At 36.5% G+C, this 15,737-nt stretch overlaps 1 protein-coding gene across 1 annotated transcript; it reads right to left on the bottom strand.

Moving 5' to 3' along the window:
* Nucleotides 1–383: 383 nt before the first annotated feature.
* Nucleotides 384–15,176, bottom strand: LOC306843733 (phosphatidate phosphatase LPIN1-like). The gene is made up of 20 exons (XM_079375377.1): nucleotides 14,920–15,176; nucleotides 12,369–12,569; nucleotides 12,189–12,284; nucleotides 11,119–11,333; nucleotides 10,640–10,726; nucleotides 10,323–10,434; nucleotides 9,953–10,196; nucleotides 9,769–9,862; nucleotides 7,333–7,493; nucleotides 7,104–7,197; nucleotides 6,944–7,013; nucleotides 6,186–6,278; nucleotides 6,011–6,066; nucleotides 5,799–5,934; nucleotides 5,021–5,169; nucleotides 4,859–4,945; nucleotides 4,624–4,776; nucleotides 3,332–3,446; nucleotides 3,040–3,143; nucleotides 384–2,262 (listed from the first exon to the last, which is right to left on the bottom strand). The coding sequence occupies exons 2-20, from the start codon at nucleotides 12,558–12,560 to the stop codon at nucleotides 2,106–2,108; spliced, it is 2,415 nt and encodes an 804-aa protein (XP_079231503.1). The 5' UTR covers nucleotides 12,561–12,569; nucleotides 14,920–15,176; the 3' UTR covers nucleotides 384–2,105.
* Nucleotides 15,177–15,737: the final 561 nt, after the last annotated feature.

The raw sequence follows: 15,737 nt of genomic DNA, 5'->3' as shown, positions 1-15,737 counted from the left end.
TATTTAGTGTCTGTTATCCACTTAATTTCTTTTCCTTTTTAATGGCCTAGGACAAATCTGCTTATGCTTATTTTGCCGATTTGTTTAATGATTATGGTTTACATTCATATGTGTTCTGTTAAAAGTTGGAAAATGTTCAATAAATATATTTGAACAAAAAATATTGTTTTTATTAAAATCAGAATTAATGTAAGTTATTTGATTATTGGTGAGCTTCAAACCTATTTCTTTTGGCGGATCATAGATTGTGTTTTAAGTCATTCTCATTTTATGGCGAAGAATTTCAGCACTTGTATAGACTGAAAAATTATGATGAGATTTTCTACTTTCCAATTATGGATTAATGAGATAAACCTGCAATAAATCAGAGTGCCACTATATTTGATGTTATATTTTATTGAAAAGCAAAACAGATGAATTTCCCCATGAGTACTGCTCTTTCACTGAAAGAATATCAGAAATACAAACACCTCCATCAATACAATCATATCTTTCTTTGGAAATAATGACTAATTTTCAGTAAAAAGGCAAACAAGGCAAAACAAACAAACAAAAAACTAGTTATATCAACTACAGATGAGTCTGTCTCAGATATTAAATATGTAAATCGTTAAAACAAACTGAAACCCTCTTTAAAATGGAATAAACCCAAACAGGACCATGATTATCAAGTTATATATATAAAAAATTACAGTATATTTTTCTTCAGTAGCAAAGTGCTGCGTAAAAACACATGAAGGCAGGAATATCAGATTACGGCTGAGATATGACTGTGATATGATGTGACAAAATAAAAATAATATTACTTAGTACTCTAATAACAACTTCTCTGAGAATAAATGAGTAAATCTTAGAAAAAGAAATTTCGTTGTCATATTTTGCATAAAGAAAATAAAGTATATTTACGCGAATTTAAACTTTATTTATTCTAACTGCTATAGAAAATAATAATAAAAAGTGTTTGATTGTCGCGGTGCACACACGAGGAGCATACAGGAACACGCAGACGAGGATAAACTCAAAATAATGGTCTTTAATGACTCCAAACAAGGCAAGGCAAGGCTGACCACACGAAACTGAACAGGCAGGAACTTAAATACACAGGTTAATGACACAAACACAGCTGGACAAGCATAAACTAATAATCACACTAAACAAGGCCAGGAAACAAACCAAATATGTACACAACACATGACACACACAACAGAGGACTGACAGTCACAATGCAAAAAAAAAAATCACTTTGTAAAATATTGATTCTGGAGTGAATTATGACCTGGACATTTTAAATGGACCCTTTTCACAAGACTGTGATGACGTGTTTCAACGGTCATCAGCACCGTAAATCCTCAAAAGATTTTTATATTTTCATTATTTTTTTAAATGTATATACATTTATAACACTGTACTTTGTATTATATCACCTTTGCATCAAATTACAAAAAATCTAGTTAACAATAATGCAAGGTTTTTTTATAATGCAGCGTCTATGAGAGGGACGGTAAATTTGACATCGTTCTCTCTTCTGACCGCCGTTATCAGTCTCTCTCAATTTCTTTCCTTTTTTGAAAGTCGTGAAAACCCTATTGCAGAGTTTTTCTTTTGCAGTTTCAGAAAATGAGAATGCAAGAAATATATTTGTGATGCCCTCCCATTCACTGCTCTCGACGTTTACCCAACTATGATGACTTCCGCTGCTGAGAATCCCGGAAATGTGAAAAAGGTGTATTATGTGATATGTAACATTATTCAGTTTCATTCAGTCTGACTTTAACAAATACAAATGATTTGGTGAAATTTGACAGTAACTATCCTGACGTGATGGATTGTTCTTGCAGTACATTAATATTTTAACAGATGCTTTTCAACACAAAAGCTTGTGATCGCCACAAGCAAAACTGAAAAAAAGTCAAGTATATCCAGCATCTGAGCTCATTTTTACAAATCTACTAACAGTATACTCTAAATCACAATCACTTCTTTGAAAGAAAGTGCAGTCTTTTCTGAGGTCCAGACCCACACGTGTATTTTGTGTGTTATTCCAGTATGTTCAGTTTTGGTTTTCAGCCTGTGTCGTCCTGTGAGCGTCCGTTTATGTGAGATGTTCAGCGACTGGTGTTCGCCATCTGTCCGTCCACGAGGGGGAGCCGTTCTCTCCAGAAGGTGAACTGGCTGAAGGTGTCACTGCAGGGGAAATCACAGGAACCTCTGCGCTTCAGGAGCGGGAAGACGTGATCCACCACCTCACCTAGACGCACGTACCTGCACAGGTAAAGCACAGCTGACACACTCATTCATATAAAGCATTTACAAACACGCAGTCAGTAGCAGTGCTAACTACAAGAATAACTAAATAAAAGTAGTAACAGGACAGACTTAACTACATTTATCAGTAGCATGCAAATAGTTCTTTTCGAAACAATGTAATTTTTCCATGAACACTGGAGGTTTTGTGTGTGCTACATATAAAGCATTAGAATGTCTGATAAACTTAAAGGAACACTCTACTTTTTTTTGAAAATAGGCTCATTTTACAACTCCCCTAGAGTTAAACAGTTGAGTTTCACCATTTTTGAATCCATTCTGGCGGTAGCACTTTTAGTTTAGCTTAGCACAGATCATTGAATCGGATTAGACCATTAGCATCTCGCTCGAAAATGACATAATTTTCCTATTTAAAGCTGGACTCTTCTGTAGTTACATCGTGCATTAAGACCGACGGAAAATGAAAAGTTGCAATTTTCTAGTCCGATATGGCTAGGAACTATACTCTCATTCCGGCGTAATAATCAAGGAACTTTGCTGCCGTACCATGAGTGCAGCAGGCGCAGTGATATTACGCAGCACCTGAAAGTAGAAAGTAGTCCCTATATAAGTAGCTATATCATAACTAGTTACCTAGCTGGGGACTACTTTCAGTCGCTGTGTAATATCATTGCACCTGCTTTCATTTTACTACTTGAAACTATGAGTAGCTTGTAGCATGACAAACTACTTTGAAAGGCGCTTCCCTAACACTGATCAGTAGTTTAAACTCACGATGAGATGTTGGTCTTGGCATGTTCCTGGATCAGTTCTCCTTTAGGATTAACAGTGAAGATTCTATTTAAGGGAACTCCCACCTCCTTATAGGAAAACACGTCCTGCAGACACAGCAGACAGAGAGATTACAAAACTACACACCCCACAAATAATCTACAGTACATGCATCTTTATTAGGTATGCAAACCATTTTGACTGACAAGTTGGTCAATAATTATTTTTTAATATGGCTAATATGATGAACAATTAACCAATATTTTACAATCTCATTGTCTCTGTGTTCACTCACGGTGTTTCTGTTCCCAAACGCTGCGTAGAAGGGCTCAGTGTTTGGGAGGAACAGATTCTTAATGTCTGTCAAACACGCCACCTTAAACTTCTCCGGCCTCTTCTCAATCACCTCCCTGGAAACACAGAGAGAGTGTGTGGATGTGTTTTGTTATATTCTCTAGTACCAGCATTTCTGACACTTTCTAATGTCACTTAAAGTTATTATACCGTAGGTCCTTTGAGTTCAAATGCAGAGTTTTTAACATAAAAAATGTAATTAATTCTGTATCTCCATGCAAAACAAATCCATACTATCTGAAAATAAATAATGTATCTCAAATTCAAATAGAATTTGGCTTCGTTCATCTTCAGAACACAAATTAAGATGTTTTTGATGAAATCAGAAAGCTATCTGATCCTCCATAGACATCAGCACAACTGAAATGTTCCCAAGTCCAGAAATGTAGTCAATACATCGGTAAAACAGTCCATGTGACATCAGTGGCTCAACTTCCGTTTTGCGACGCTACGAGAATACTTTTTTTTTTGCACAAAGAAAACAAAAATAACAATTTACTCAACCATTCTTCTCCCCCGAGTTACGTCTTCCGCCAATTTAGAGAGTATCACAATGCATACGCACGCTTTACCCTAAGCATAAACAATGCTTAATGCGCAGATTACGTTCATGCGCGCGCTTTCCTCCCGAACATAAACAACGCTGATTACGTCAAATACGTTCTTAGGTGCTCTCCAAAATGACAGAAGACGTAACTCGGGGAAGAAGAATGGTAAATTATGTTATTTTTGTTTTGTTTGCGCAATTTTTTTTATTGTTTTACTGATGTATTTACTACGTTTCTGGACCTGGGAACATTTCAGTTTTCCTGCTGTCTATGGAGGATCAGATAGCACTCCGATTTTATCAAAGACATCTTAATTTGTGTTCCGAAGATGAACGAAGGTCTTACGGGTTTGGAACGGCATGAGGGTGAGTAATTAATGACAGAATTTTCATTTTGGGGTGAACTAACCCTTTAATATAAAATCAACAGAAGTCCATGAAATATATAGTGAATCAAAAATATATAGTGAATCAATGTGTGTGTGTGTCTGCAGGGTAAAAACTATTTTCGCAATTTTAAATAAAACAGATTATTACAGAACATTTTACAAGAAAATACTATTTCAGTTTTTTACTTCAGAATTTTACATTTATTTCAATGTGTCACTTGCCACTTTGTTATGATTAATTTTGAAATGTAGAAAATCCTGCAACACTTTTTTCAGTGTGTCTGTGTGTATAATCACCTGTGCAGTGCTGATAGCAGGCTGCTGGGACTCAGTAAAACGGGTCCCTGTGGTAACATGGTTCCTCTCTCATTGACCCAGTGCAGGTAACCCCGCGTCATGTCAGCCATGCCGATCGCCCTCGCCGAGCAGTACAGAAACTTATACCCGTTCCTGTGAAACATACAGAGATGCATTTCCCTCTTCATCCTGCTGACGTATCAGAGCATCAGAGAAAGCATCGGTGGGCTCTTACTGGCTGATGTTGTGATACAGGCTTGCGATGCCCTGATGGGTCCAGTCTTTACCCAGCGTGGGCAGAATGTGCCCCAGCTTATCTGACCTGCAAAAGGACATCAACGTTATGCGAGCAGATATATTATTGTCTAAGGTTACGATTATGTTCACGATTATATACCTGGTGATTGTGCCGTCGATGTCTGATATGATGATTTTATCATCCCAGTTCCACAGGTAGATGATTCCCTCACAGCGACACGTGCCCTGATACTGAGTCGTCACACTAAACACCACGTCATTAGGACCGTCCTTGAGCTGCAGACTGACCTACAGCAGACAAACAATCAGAGACACCAATACACAAGGCCTCTTCTCAAATGTGGTTTTGAAAAGTTTGAATCATTCTAGTGAATTGGTTCATTTGAATGATTCAGTGATTCAAGTTCTGAAGCTAAATCAAAATAAGAGCTAAATAAATCCTTTACAGAGGTGAAATTTTTTTTTTTAAATCAATAATCATTTTATTTTTTTAATCACATTTAGTCATTTAGCAGATGCTTTAATCCAAAGTGACTTAAAAATGAGGACAATTGACGCAAACAAAACCAACAAAAGAGCAATAATATGTATAATAATTTTAATTTAAATTTTTTTGTTTGATTTTATAATAAAAAACGAATAGAGAACGCTAGTGTTATAGGGTCATTTTCAATAAATAAAAAGAAAAGTAGATGGAATAGAAAACGAATAGAGAATATTAATTGTTTTTCATATTTTGTTTAATAAAAAGAAAGAAAGTAGTAGAATAGAAATAGAAAGTGCAAGTGTTAGAAGGTCATGTTTTTTTTTAATAAATAAAAAACAAAATAAATAGAAATAGAATAGAGAGTCCAAGTGTTAGAGGGTCAAGAGGGTATAATAAAAAAGTTAAAATTTCTTATGTTTAATATACTTACGAGCTGTTCTGAAGAGAGGCGGAGCGTTTTCTGATAGGACATGCCCCCTCCTGCAGGGGCGGGGTCTGTGTGAACAGGGACAGGGGTTTGTTTGGCAGTGAAGTCTTCATCGCTGGAGGAGGATTCGTCTGTGTGCCTGTAAACAAACGTTCAGTCAGGCATATGAAAGCTTACAGACTACAATATATGAAATCATTCCATCAGATCTGAACCTGTTTGTGATGGTGTTGTCTCCTGCAGGGCATGCTGAACCACCTGAGACTGAATCCTGCAAACACAAAGGACTTACACTTCAGGACTTCACAGAAAGTCACAAAACCCTAAGTCTACTTCCAGTGGACCATTTGAATCAAAGACCAAGGTGATGAGGTGTATGTATCTGAGTACCGGTTTGGTGCTGTTTGTTCTTCCTCGCCATGAAAACCACCATCTTCCTCGGTTTCTGGGCATCTTCTCCTTCATAAGTCTCTCTATGGTGGCCTGTGAGGGACATGCGCACAAGCGTAATGCTCAACAACTGAAAAACTCTCAAAATAAACTCTCAGAAACCAAAGCCTCAAGAATCAAACAAATGCTGAACTCTCATGCAGGGAAGAGGATTGAAAGAAACTACTGCAACGAACTGAGGAAGGAAAGAAACGAAGCAGACGACAGAAGACAAACTCCAGCACAGAACACGCATGACTGAGCCTTGCAAACTAAACACACACACACACACACACACACACACACACACACAGGGCAAGAAAACAGATGAGAAAACTTGGTCACAGCATTACTACAATGGTCTTGTGTTTGTTTATCAAGACTACATTTATTTAATCTAAAAGTAAAAACAGCAATATTATGAATTATTATTACAATTTGTGTTTTCTATTTTAATATATTGTGAAATGTAATTTATTCCTGTGGTTAATTTATTACCTGAAAATAATTATTGCCTTAACTGTATCATCCACAACTGTATATCTGATTAAATACTAAAAACACTCATTTATATTACTGAATCAAAAGTATACCAGTACTAGTATTAAATATTTATTTAATTACAAAACAGACATTAAATGCTACAGAGTGACTTTTGGAAGTCAAATGAATCCGTGAAATGAAAATGAAAACACTGATGTACAAGAGTGTGTGTGTACCTTAGGCAATAGTTTCTGGAAGGCTTGCATAGCCAACATAATAGGAGCAGCGGTGCTCCAGTTATAATACCTGCTCAGATAAAAGGAGACAAATATAGCAGCTGTTATTTCAGTCCAAGACAAATGAGATGAGAATCGATATCAGTAATGTGACACTCACTTAGAGCCGATCTTCACCACCAGATTAGGGTCATCAATGATGGATGGATTATCAGCAAACTGCTGAAATGACACAGACTTCTGCTGGAAATGTTCTGGATGATAGAGAGAGGGACAGGAAATCAATAATGATGCATTAACAGGGAATGTAATGTACATGAATGCTTAACAAATGCGCTTGTAGTCCTGCTGTACATAATTAATGAGCGGTGCTGATTGGGTCTGTGCACCTTTAGTGATCTCTCTGTTTTCTGTGAGTCCTCCACACAGAGAGATGGCTATAGAGGGCAGGTCATAACTGTCCACGCCGCTGTCGGCTCCCGAGCTGCACATGGACTGAGGAGACACCGTCGCACTGCGAACGCCGTTCTCACCGCAACGCTCTGAACCACTGAGAAAACACACAAAATACCATCTTTTATTGATGCTATCCACCTTTTCCTATGCCCCATGATGCTTTGTGCAAATTATGGGAGTAAAAGTCATTGCACACTGAATTTTTCGCATTTTAAAAAATAAATACAACCTCACGTTGTGTAAATTACGTTTACAAACTGCCTCCAAAACTTTCGTCCGTCATAAAAAAATTCGGATTAGGTTCGATTTTCTGCGTTTTTGCATCCGTAGCAAGCATTTTGATAGCAAAGGACGTCAAATACGAAAAAACGCATACGAAAATTTCGTATTCAGTGTGCAAGGACCTTAACTTTCGTTTACACTGTAAACAATCAGCAAAATGTTCACTCTATCAACGCAATGATAAGCATTTTCAAAAACTGGGTATGAAGTGACATTATTTTACTCATCCTTCAACTATCAGTCATTAAAAGGAAATGTATAAGTGTAAAAGCACTAATAAATTACTTTCAACATACCATGAATAACTCCTTGAAGATCCTCCTTCTAACCGCAGCAATATTACGGATGTGTTAAATATCATTATAGTAATATATGTCATTATACTACAGTATATTACAGCATCTATGTGAAAACAAACCTGGAAAGAGACATGAGAATTTGGGGAGAAAAATTAAAGCATTCCAGGAAATTATTCATGGTTTATCTCGTAAATTAAATTGGGAGAGCAGACCACAAATGCACAGTATATGTTGTCTTTTTTCATTTACTTACAGCGGAATACAAAGGAAAAGGGCTATCCTATAGATATTGTTGTTATATCACATCACATTAATATACCCAACGTAACGTTATACTCTGAACTTCTGAAAAAAGAAAATGAATGAAAATTTACAGCCCATTCAGTCAAAATGACGGATAAGGACAATCTTATGATTTGTTGCAGTGTTTTTGAGAGCAACTTCCTCAAACTGGAAGTGCCTCCCATAATTTAAAACGCAGTAGGCTCGTTAGGAAAAAGGTGGATAACCCATCTTAGCAATTCTATCAAAAATATGTGACCCTGGACAACAAAACCAGTCTTAAGTGTAAATTTTTAGATGTATACAATTGATTTGCTGAAAGCTGAATAAACAAGCTTTCCATTGATGTATGGTTTGTCAGGATCAGACAATATTTGGCCGAGATACAACTATTTGAAAATCTGGAATCTGAGGGTGCTATTTGAAAATCAAAATATTGAGAAAATTTAAAGTTGTCCAAATGTAGTTCTTAGCAATGCATATTACTAATCAAAAATTAAGTTTTGATATATTTACGATAAGAAATTTACAAAATATCTTCATGGAACGTGATCTTTACTTAATGTCCTAATGATTTTTGGCATAAAAGAAAAATCGATAATTTTGACCCATACAATGTATTTTTGGCTATTACTACAAATATACCCCAGTGACTTAAGACTGGTTTTGTGCTCCAGAGTCACATATGTTTATTAACCTTATAAAGCTTGCTGCATCATATTTGATACCCAAATTTGTCCTCTAAATGATCACTGTGATAAAATCTTTGCTGAAAAGCCTGTTGTACACAATGTACTACATGCCTTCTGTCATCAGAGCGATGGTTTATACTTTTTTAGCAAGCAAACGTCTCCACTTCAGGTCGTGGTACACATGTCTTTGCTGTAATTTTTTACAGATTTTTATAAACTCTTATATTGTTAGTAATATTTTAAAATGAACACTTACTGGACTGAAGAAGTAAAATCTACTGATTTACATTACAATCTGAAGCTTATCAGAATTTTATCGTACATTTTGGTCATATAAATATCAGCATCTGCACTAAATTTTATATTTTTGCTCAGTTTGGGCCTCTGAGGTGTTTTTCCTCCTCAGTTATGAGCTCCATATTTTCACTATATCATACCGTATGAGCCATAAAAGCCTAATGTGTCAAATATAAAAACATAACGATACAAAACTTTTTATATATTTTAATTTTTTATATTTTGTCTAAAAGGTTCAAACATTCCCCAAAAGCCTAATATACCATATTTGATACCCACATTTTACCATGAATTAAAAAAAAAAAAAAGATGTATGGATAATCAAGTAAACCTAAGTTGCTTCAGTAAGAGTTTGTCTTTAAATATTAATGACAATATAACATTATTCTTACATTTACTTAATAAAATCAATAGATTCTCTAAAATTAGATAGATAATTACAGACTACTATTTCATTTGTCAGGCTTTACAGGGTTAAAACACAGCTTCACAGAGAGGTGACAATATGATAACGCACCTTTTAGGGAAGTAAAGTGCCGCCACTTCTGGCTCCAGTTCTTTTATATCATCCAAATATACGCCGTCAGAACCCAGATGGCGGCTTTTCTTATCTGCATGAGAACACATGAATCACCATGAATTATGTAATACACATAAACAAGCTGAATTTTTAACCAAAAAACAACAAATGCACTAATAACCTTTTCTTTTAGAAGGGGAATCAGTCTTATTTTGTGGGCGGGATCCAGTATTTTCCGCTCCCTCCTCCACTACTGACATCACGCAAGCCGCTCTGCTTGATTGGCCGTCAGAATGTAATGTCCTGTTTCTATCGTGGCCATGGACGGCCGTGTCCGGGATGACTCTGAAATGTGTGTTGTCAGAGACCGGGATTGACAATGGGCACGCAGGCAGGACGGTTGCTTTCGATGACAGAAACGATGGCTGTAAATACATCATTTTGTTATGGAGTAAGTATGAGTTTATTATATGAGGGGTATTTCAAATTACATGGATGTTGTAGTTGCTGTTAGTTGGGTGAATGTGTCAGTGAGTTGGTTTAATTCTGACCTTGGCGGCTTGTGGTAACTCCCCCCAGGACCACAACATGGCCGAATCCTCCTGCTGATCTTTAAGCAGCTCAGAGTCACTTTTAGGTGTGCAAGGACGAGACACATTAGGACTGGAGAGAAAAACAGGTTCCTTTATTGCACAAACTAAAATTTTGTATGCAAAACTAATCAATACTATGCTAATAAAGCTAAAATATCTCAGAGAAAGCACTGACAGAGATTATTTGGCAATAGTTTTATAATTAGCAGAAAATAAACATTTCCTTTGTGGCAAATAGTAGTAGGTTTGAGCAAGTCTGTGTGTTTGTACACTACCTGTGAACAGGACTCCACTCTCCATCTGAACGACCGTGAATTGTGTTTTGTTTGTTTCCAGTGGATGAACCTCTGTTCATCAGATCTCTACATACAAAGAAACACACGCAGGAAGATACAATGTTGAGCAATATAGTTTTTTAAAAATTAGAAATTATATACTGCTGGTCAAAAGTTTCGAATAATTATGATTTTTCTGAAAATAAGTCTTTAAGGCATTTATTTGATCAAAAATACAGTAAAAACAGTAATATAGTGATATATCATTACAATAAATGTTTTCTATTTGAATATATTTGAATTGTAAAGTATTCGTGTGATGTAAAGCTGAATTTTCAGCATCATTACCCCAGTCTTCAGTGTCACATGATCCTTCAGAAATCACTCTAATATGCTGATTATTAGGATGTTATTAGAGTATTTTATTATGGTATACAACTATGTTTATACTCTGAAATGGCCTAAAAGGGTCAGCTGACCTGTTTTGATCAGGCTGCTCGCTGTCATTGATGTCGATGTTGAACAGTTCTTCCTCTGAGAACTCCACGCTCTCCTCCCTCTTCACATCCTCCATTCTACACTTCCTTCTCCTCTTCCTCCTCTTCTTCATTATTCCATTCTCATTGCTGGAGCCCATCAGAAGCCCCACGTCGGATGGAATGGGAGATGTGGCCAGGTAAGATGGAATCACTTCCTGTAAGGAATCACAAAGGAAAGACAGAAAAGAAAAGTTAACATGAGACAGTACTGTAAACACAGTGTGCTATCAACAGACATTAGTAAAACATTTGTTTTGGCTCTAAATGAATCATGTAACTTTATTGTGTAAATGTAAAGTGCAGTGTAATAAGCTACAGTGTTAAATAACAACAAAACTAAGAAATTAGGAAAATAAGACTGTGGGAATTAAAAAGAGGATGTTCACTCTGCTGATCTCAGAACCGCAAAGGCTGATTATTATAAACAAAACATCTTCTTTCTTTTCTCTTTTCTTCTCAAAGATCTCAATGCAGTTCCTGTATTTACTTCTTGTTTTACTTTCAATATGATCCCATTCAGAAAACTATCCATTTTAGAACACTATTCTGTTATAAAATAGCATTTTATTTTACAGTTAAGCTTTGTTCTAAAATCACTGTACTGTTCTAGAATATGGCAGTTATTTTGGGAATTTTAGAACTTTGAAAACATTCTAAATTCTAAAAGTATCCTGTTGTGTTCCAGAATAACCGCTCTGATCTGTTCCAGAATGCTGTTCTGTTCTAGAAAGCTGGATTAAGATCACAGCAGGTTCAAAATAGGCTTTGAGCATGAGAAATGACTTCAGACTTCCATGCAGCTTCACATTTATGTAATCGCAAGATCTCTTATGTTTAGATCCTCTACTGGTCAAATGTCTCTAATTCAGGTCACCAAACTTGAGCTTGCGTTTTCTGGTCTCCAGTGCTTAATATGAATTGAAGTTAATGGAGCACAAGTTTATGTGACCACAGTTTTGGAAAGGAAACTAGCATGAATATTGGTGACTGCCGAGCTTGCATGTTTGCACCTGATCGTCTTCTGTCTCCTTGACAAAGAAAGCTTCTCCGTTCTCGCCCAACTTCATGTGTAAATCCACAGGTTCCCCATTGATCTCAATGTCCACCTGATTGACAGAGAGAGAGAGAGAAGAGAAGTCAATACATATAATATCAAGTCATATCACTGTTACCTTAAATGTACCACTCACCACTTTCTCTCGTGATCTCAGCACGCCCATCTTTCCGAAGCGTACGTGAAATGGAGAGCAGATCAGAGCTCCATCCGGCCGCCGGACAACAATGACATCGATGCAGCCGGACAGCGTGGCGGGATTCAGACCTCTGTAGAGCTCCTTCACCTGCACGAACACCTGCCCCGCCAACTGACCCACGTAATTCATGGTCTGAGTCTAAATGGAGAAAGGAGAAGAGACGTCATTTATTGATCCTGTACATTGTGGCGTATGGTCAGTATGAACTGTATGGAATAGAGTTTGCCGTTTTCTTTTATTAAAGGAATAGTTCACCCAAAAATGGACATTTGCTGAAAAAATAAAGAAATCCTCAGGTCATCAAAGGTGTAGATGAGTTTGTTTCTTTAAGGGAACAGATTTTGAGTAATTTAGCATTACATCATTTGCTCACCAATGGATTATCTGCAGTGAATGGGTGCCGTCAGAATGAGAGTACAAACAGCTGATAAAAACATCACAATAATCCTCACCACTCCAGTCCATCAGTTAATGTCTTGTGAAGCGAACAGCTGCATGTTTGTAAAAACAAGTCTAGCATTAAGACATTTTAACTTTAAACCATTGCTTCCAACCAAATATGAGTCCATAATAACACTTCCTCCAGTGAAAAAGTCCATCTCCTGTTTTCTTCTCACATCAAAATCCACCAACATATTTGTTTAGAACAGTTTTGGACTATTTTGGCTTATAAATGGTGTTTGATCTGTGCAAATTTCTCTCTTAATTCAGATGAGATTACTTTTTCACTGGAGAAAGCAATATTATGGATAGAGGAGGTATTTTCATATCATTTTGAAGTTAAAAAGGCCTTAATGCATTTGTTCATTACAAACACAGAGCTTTTCGCTTCAAAACATGTTAACTGATGGACTGGAGTAGTGTGGATTACTTGTGGATTATTGTGATGTTTTTATCAGCTGTTTGGTCTCTCATTCTGACGGCACCCATTCACTGCAGAGGATCCATTGGTGAGCAAGTGATGGAATGATACACTTCTCCAAATCTGTTCCAATGAAGAAACAAACTCATCTAAAACTAGGATGGCCTGAGGGTGAGTAAATTTTCATTTACAGACATATATCGAATAAAGAACCTGAGAGACCAGAATATCATAGGAACTAGAAGGTGGACGCTTTAACATGAACCAGTACACAACCAACCAACAACATAGCAATGCTCTAAAATGCATTTGCAAACCTTTAGCATTGTGGCAGCAACATTTCCTTCAGAAGATGTAAAAATGTAGTTATTTTTCGAGTTACATTTGGTGCCACTATTGGTGCAGAAATGACACACTTCACACTGTAGTATATTAAACATCATATATATACAATATAAAGAACAACATCAAATACTAATTCATGACAAAGGCAATTATTTTTAGAATTGCAATCCAGTTGATTTTCACTCTGCACACTACTCTGTCAATCTGATACCCTCACAAGCACAAATGGATTATTGATTTTCTGTCATAACCTCTGGAGAAGGTCAAGCCGGCAGGAATTCTGTCAGCAGTTACTTCTGCACTTGATCAAACAGACATGATCATTTTATCAAATACTGTCTGGACGATATGGAACATTAAGTCCTCAGCTACTCACAAAGATCAGACCATAACATACATGTTTACAGATGCTATTAAAGACCATCTGTCTGTCAAACACCACAGGATCAGATTTCAGAATCTGTTCTGTACTTAGATACACAATGTCAGTATGCTCATGTGAGATTATCGCTGCTGTACTCCTCCTGGTATCATATTCCTCCATAAGTGAATAATGTCAACCCCAGACATGCTAACTGAGTTAAGAGAACAGATGAATCCAGAAATATCCAGAGAGGAGGACCACAAAGCCATCGGTTTCTCACTGAAGCTTTAAGCTTTAGGTGAAGTGAATGCAAAAATGAGCCCTATCCGAGAATTAGTCACATTACTCAAAACAGTCATTCACATGCAAAAAGGACAAGGAAAGCAGAGAGAGAAAGAGAAATGTTTAGTTCCAAAGAAGAAAGTACAATCTGTCAGAATATCTTTTCAGCAGCAGAAAGCAGTTATTTGTATTCAATAATTACATTTTATTATATGGTAACACTTTATTTTACGGTTACACCAATTAGTTGCTTATTAGCATGCATATTACTAGAATATTAGCCATGTATTAAACATCTTGAAATGTTATTATTCAGTTATATTGTAGCTCGTTGCTGATGAATGTATTTCGATACTGATATGATATCATTTCAGCCTTTAAAAGAAAAAGTCTTGTGAATCAGGACTAATATGGATCATCAACATTATAAGAGTGATAAAATATCAGCTTTGAAAGTGTGAAGGAAAACACTGATTCATCTGCAGCTGTCATTATGTGCGTTATGTAATCAGAGTGAATACCAAAACAATGTTTACAGACATCACATAAGAATATCAACACCATATTCACAATTTCATTTCACATCCCACATGGTTTACACAGAATACTTGATTAAAAGACTATGTCTCTCTCACCTCTAGTAAAGCCCTGTTCAGCTCATGGTGTTTTCAGAGGAGTGAAGGACAAACACTGTAACATTCATACATTCATATTCGCGCTGTCATATTCGGAAAAATCCTCCTGAGAAAAAATTACTTCTTCCTTTCTTCTCGTTGGGTCACTTTCATATTCACTCACGCCTTTAATTTTAAAGCGAAACAGAGCCGATAATTTGTGGGCGGGAGCTGATAGTTTGTTTCACTCAGCTCTTGCAGGTACCGCTTTGAGTGACAGCTGTGAGGCGATCCTGCTGTCCAATCAGCGCGCAGCTTTCGTGACACATTGTGGCGACTGTGAGGTGATTGTGCTGGCCAATCAGCGCGCAGCTCTCATCGTTCCGAGTGGCTTTTGTAAGGTGATCCTCTTGTCCAATCAGCGAGCTGCTCTCACTGACGTTCGATGTTTGCTGTTTTTAGCACTTCGCATGTGGAAAGAATAAAAACATAAGCTGAACTATAATAAAGCTTGTTCTTTCTGGAATGATGAAAAGGGTTTTTAAAGAAAATAGGGTAGATAGTAAATGTTGTACTAAATGATGTATGTTAATTATACTTTTATTAAAACATAAAATATATATTTAAGTTATATATTCATAATTTATTAACTATATTATTTCCAGCTGACAGGGAACATTCTCATAATTTTCACTACATTTTTTAAACATTATATAGTCTAAGTGTTAGGGCTATAGGACCAAATGTTCTTAAAGATGTTTGTGGAACGTTCTTATAACTTTATTAATATTTGATACGTTCTCATAACGTTATATAGCTAACAAAATTTAACATATATA

Source organism: Barbus barbus, assembly GCF_936440315.1.
Source record: "Barbus barbus genome assembly, chromosome: 24".
In the NCBI taxonomy this organism is placed as follows: Eukaryota; Metazoa; Chordata; class Actinopteri; order Cypriniformes; family Cyprinidae; genus Barbus; species Barbus barbus.
Note: the sequence above shows the minus strand (reverse complement) of the source record. Positions and strands in the feature narration are given on the sequence as shown.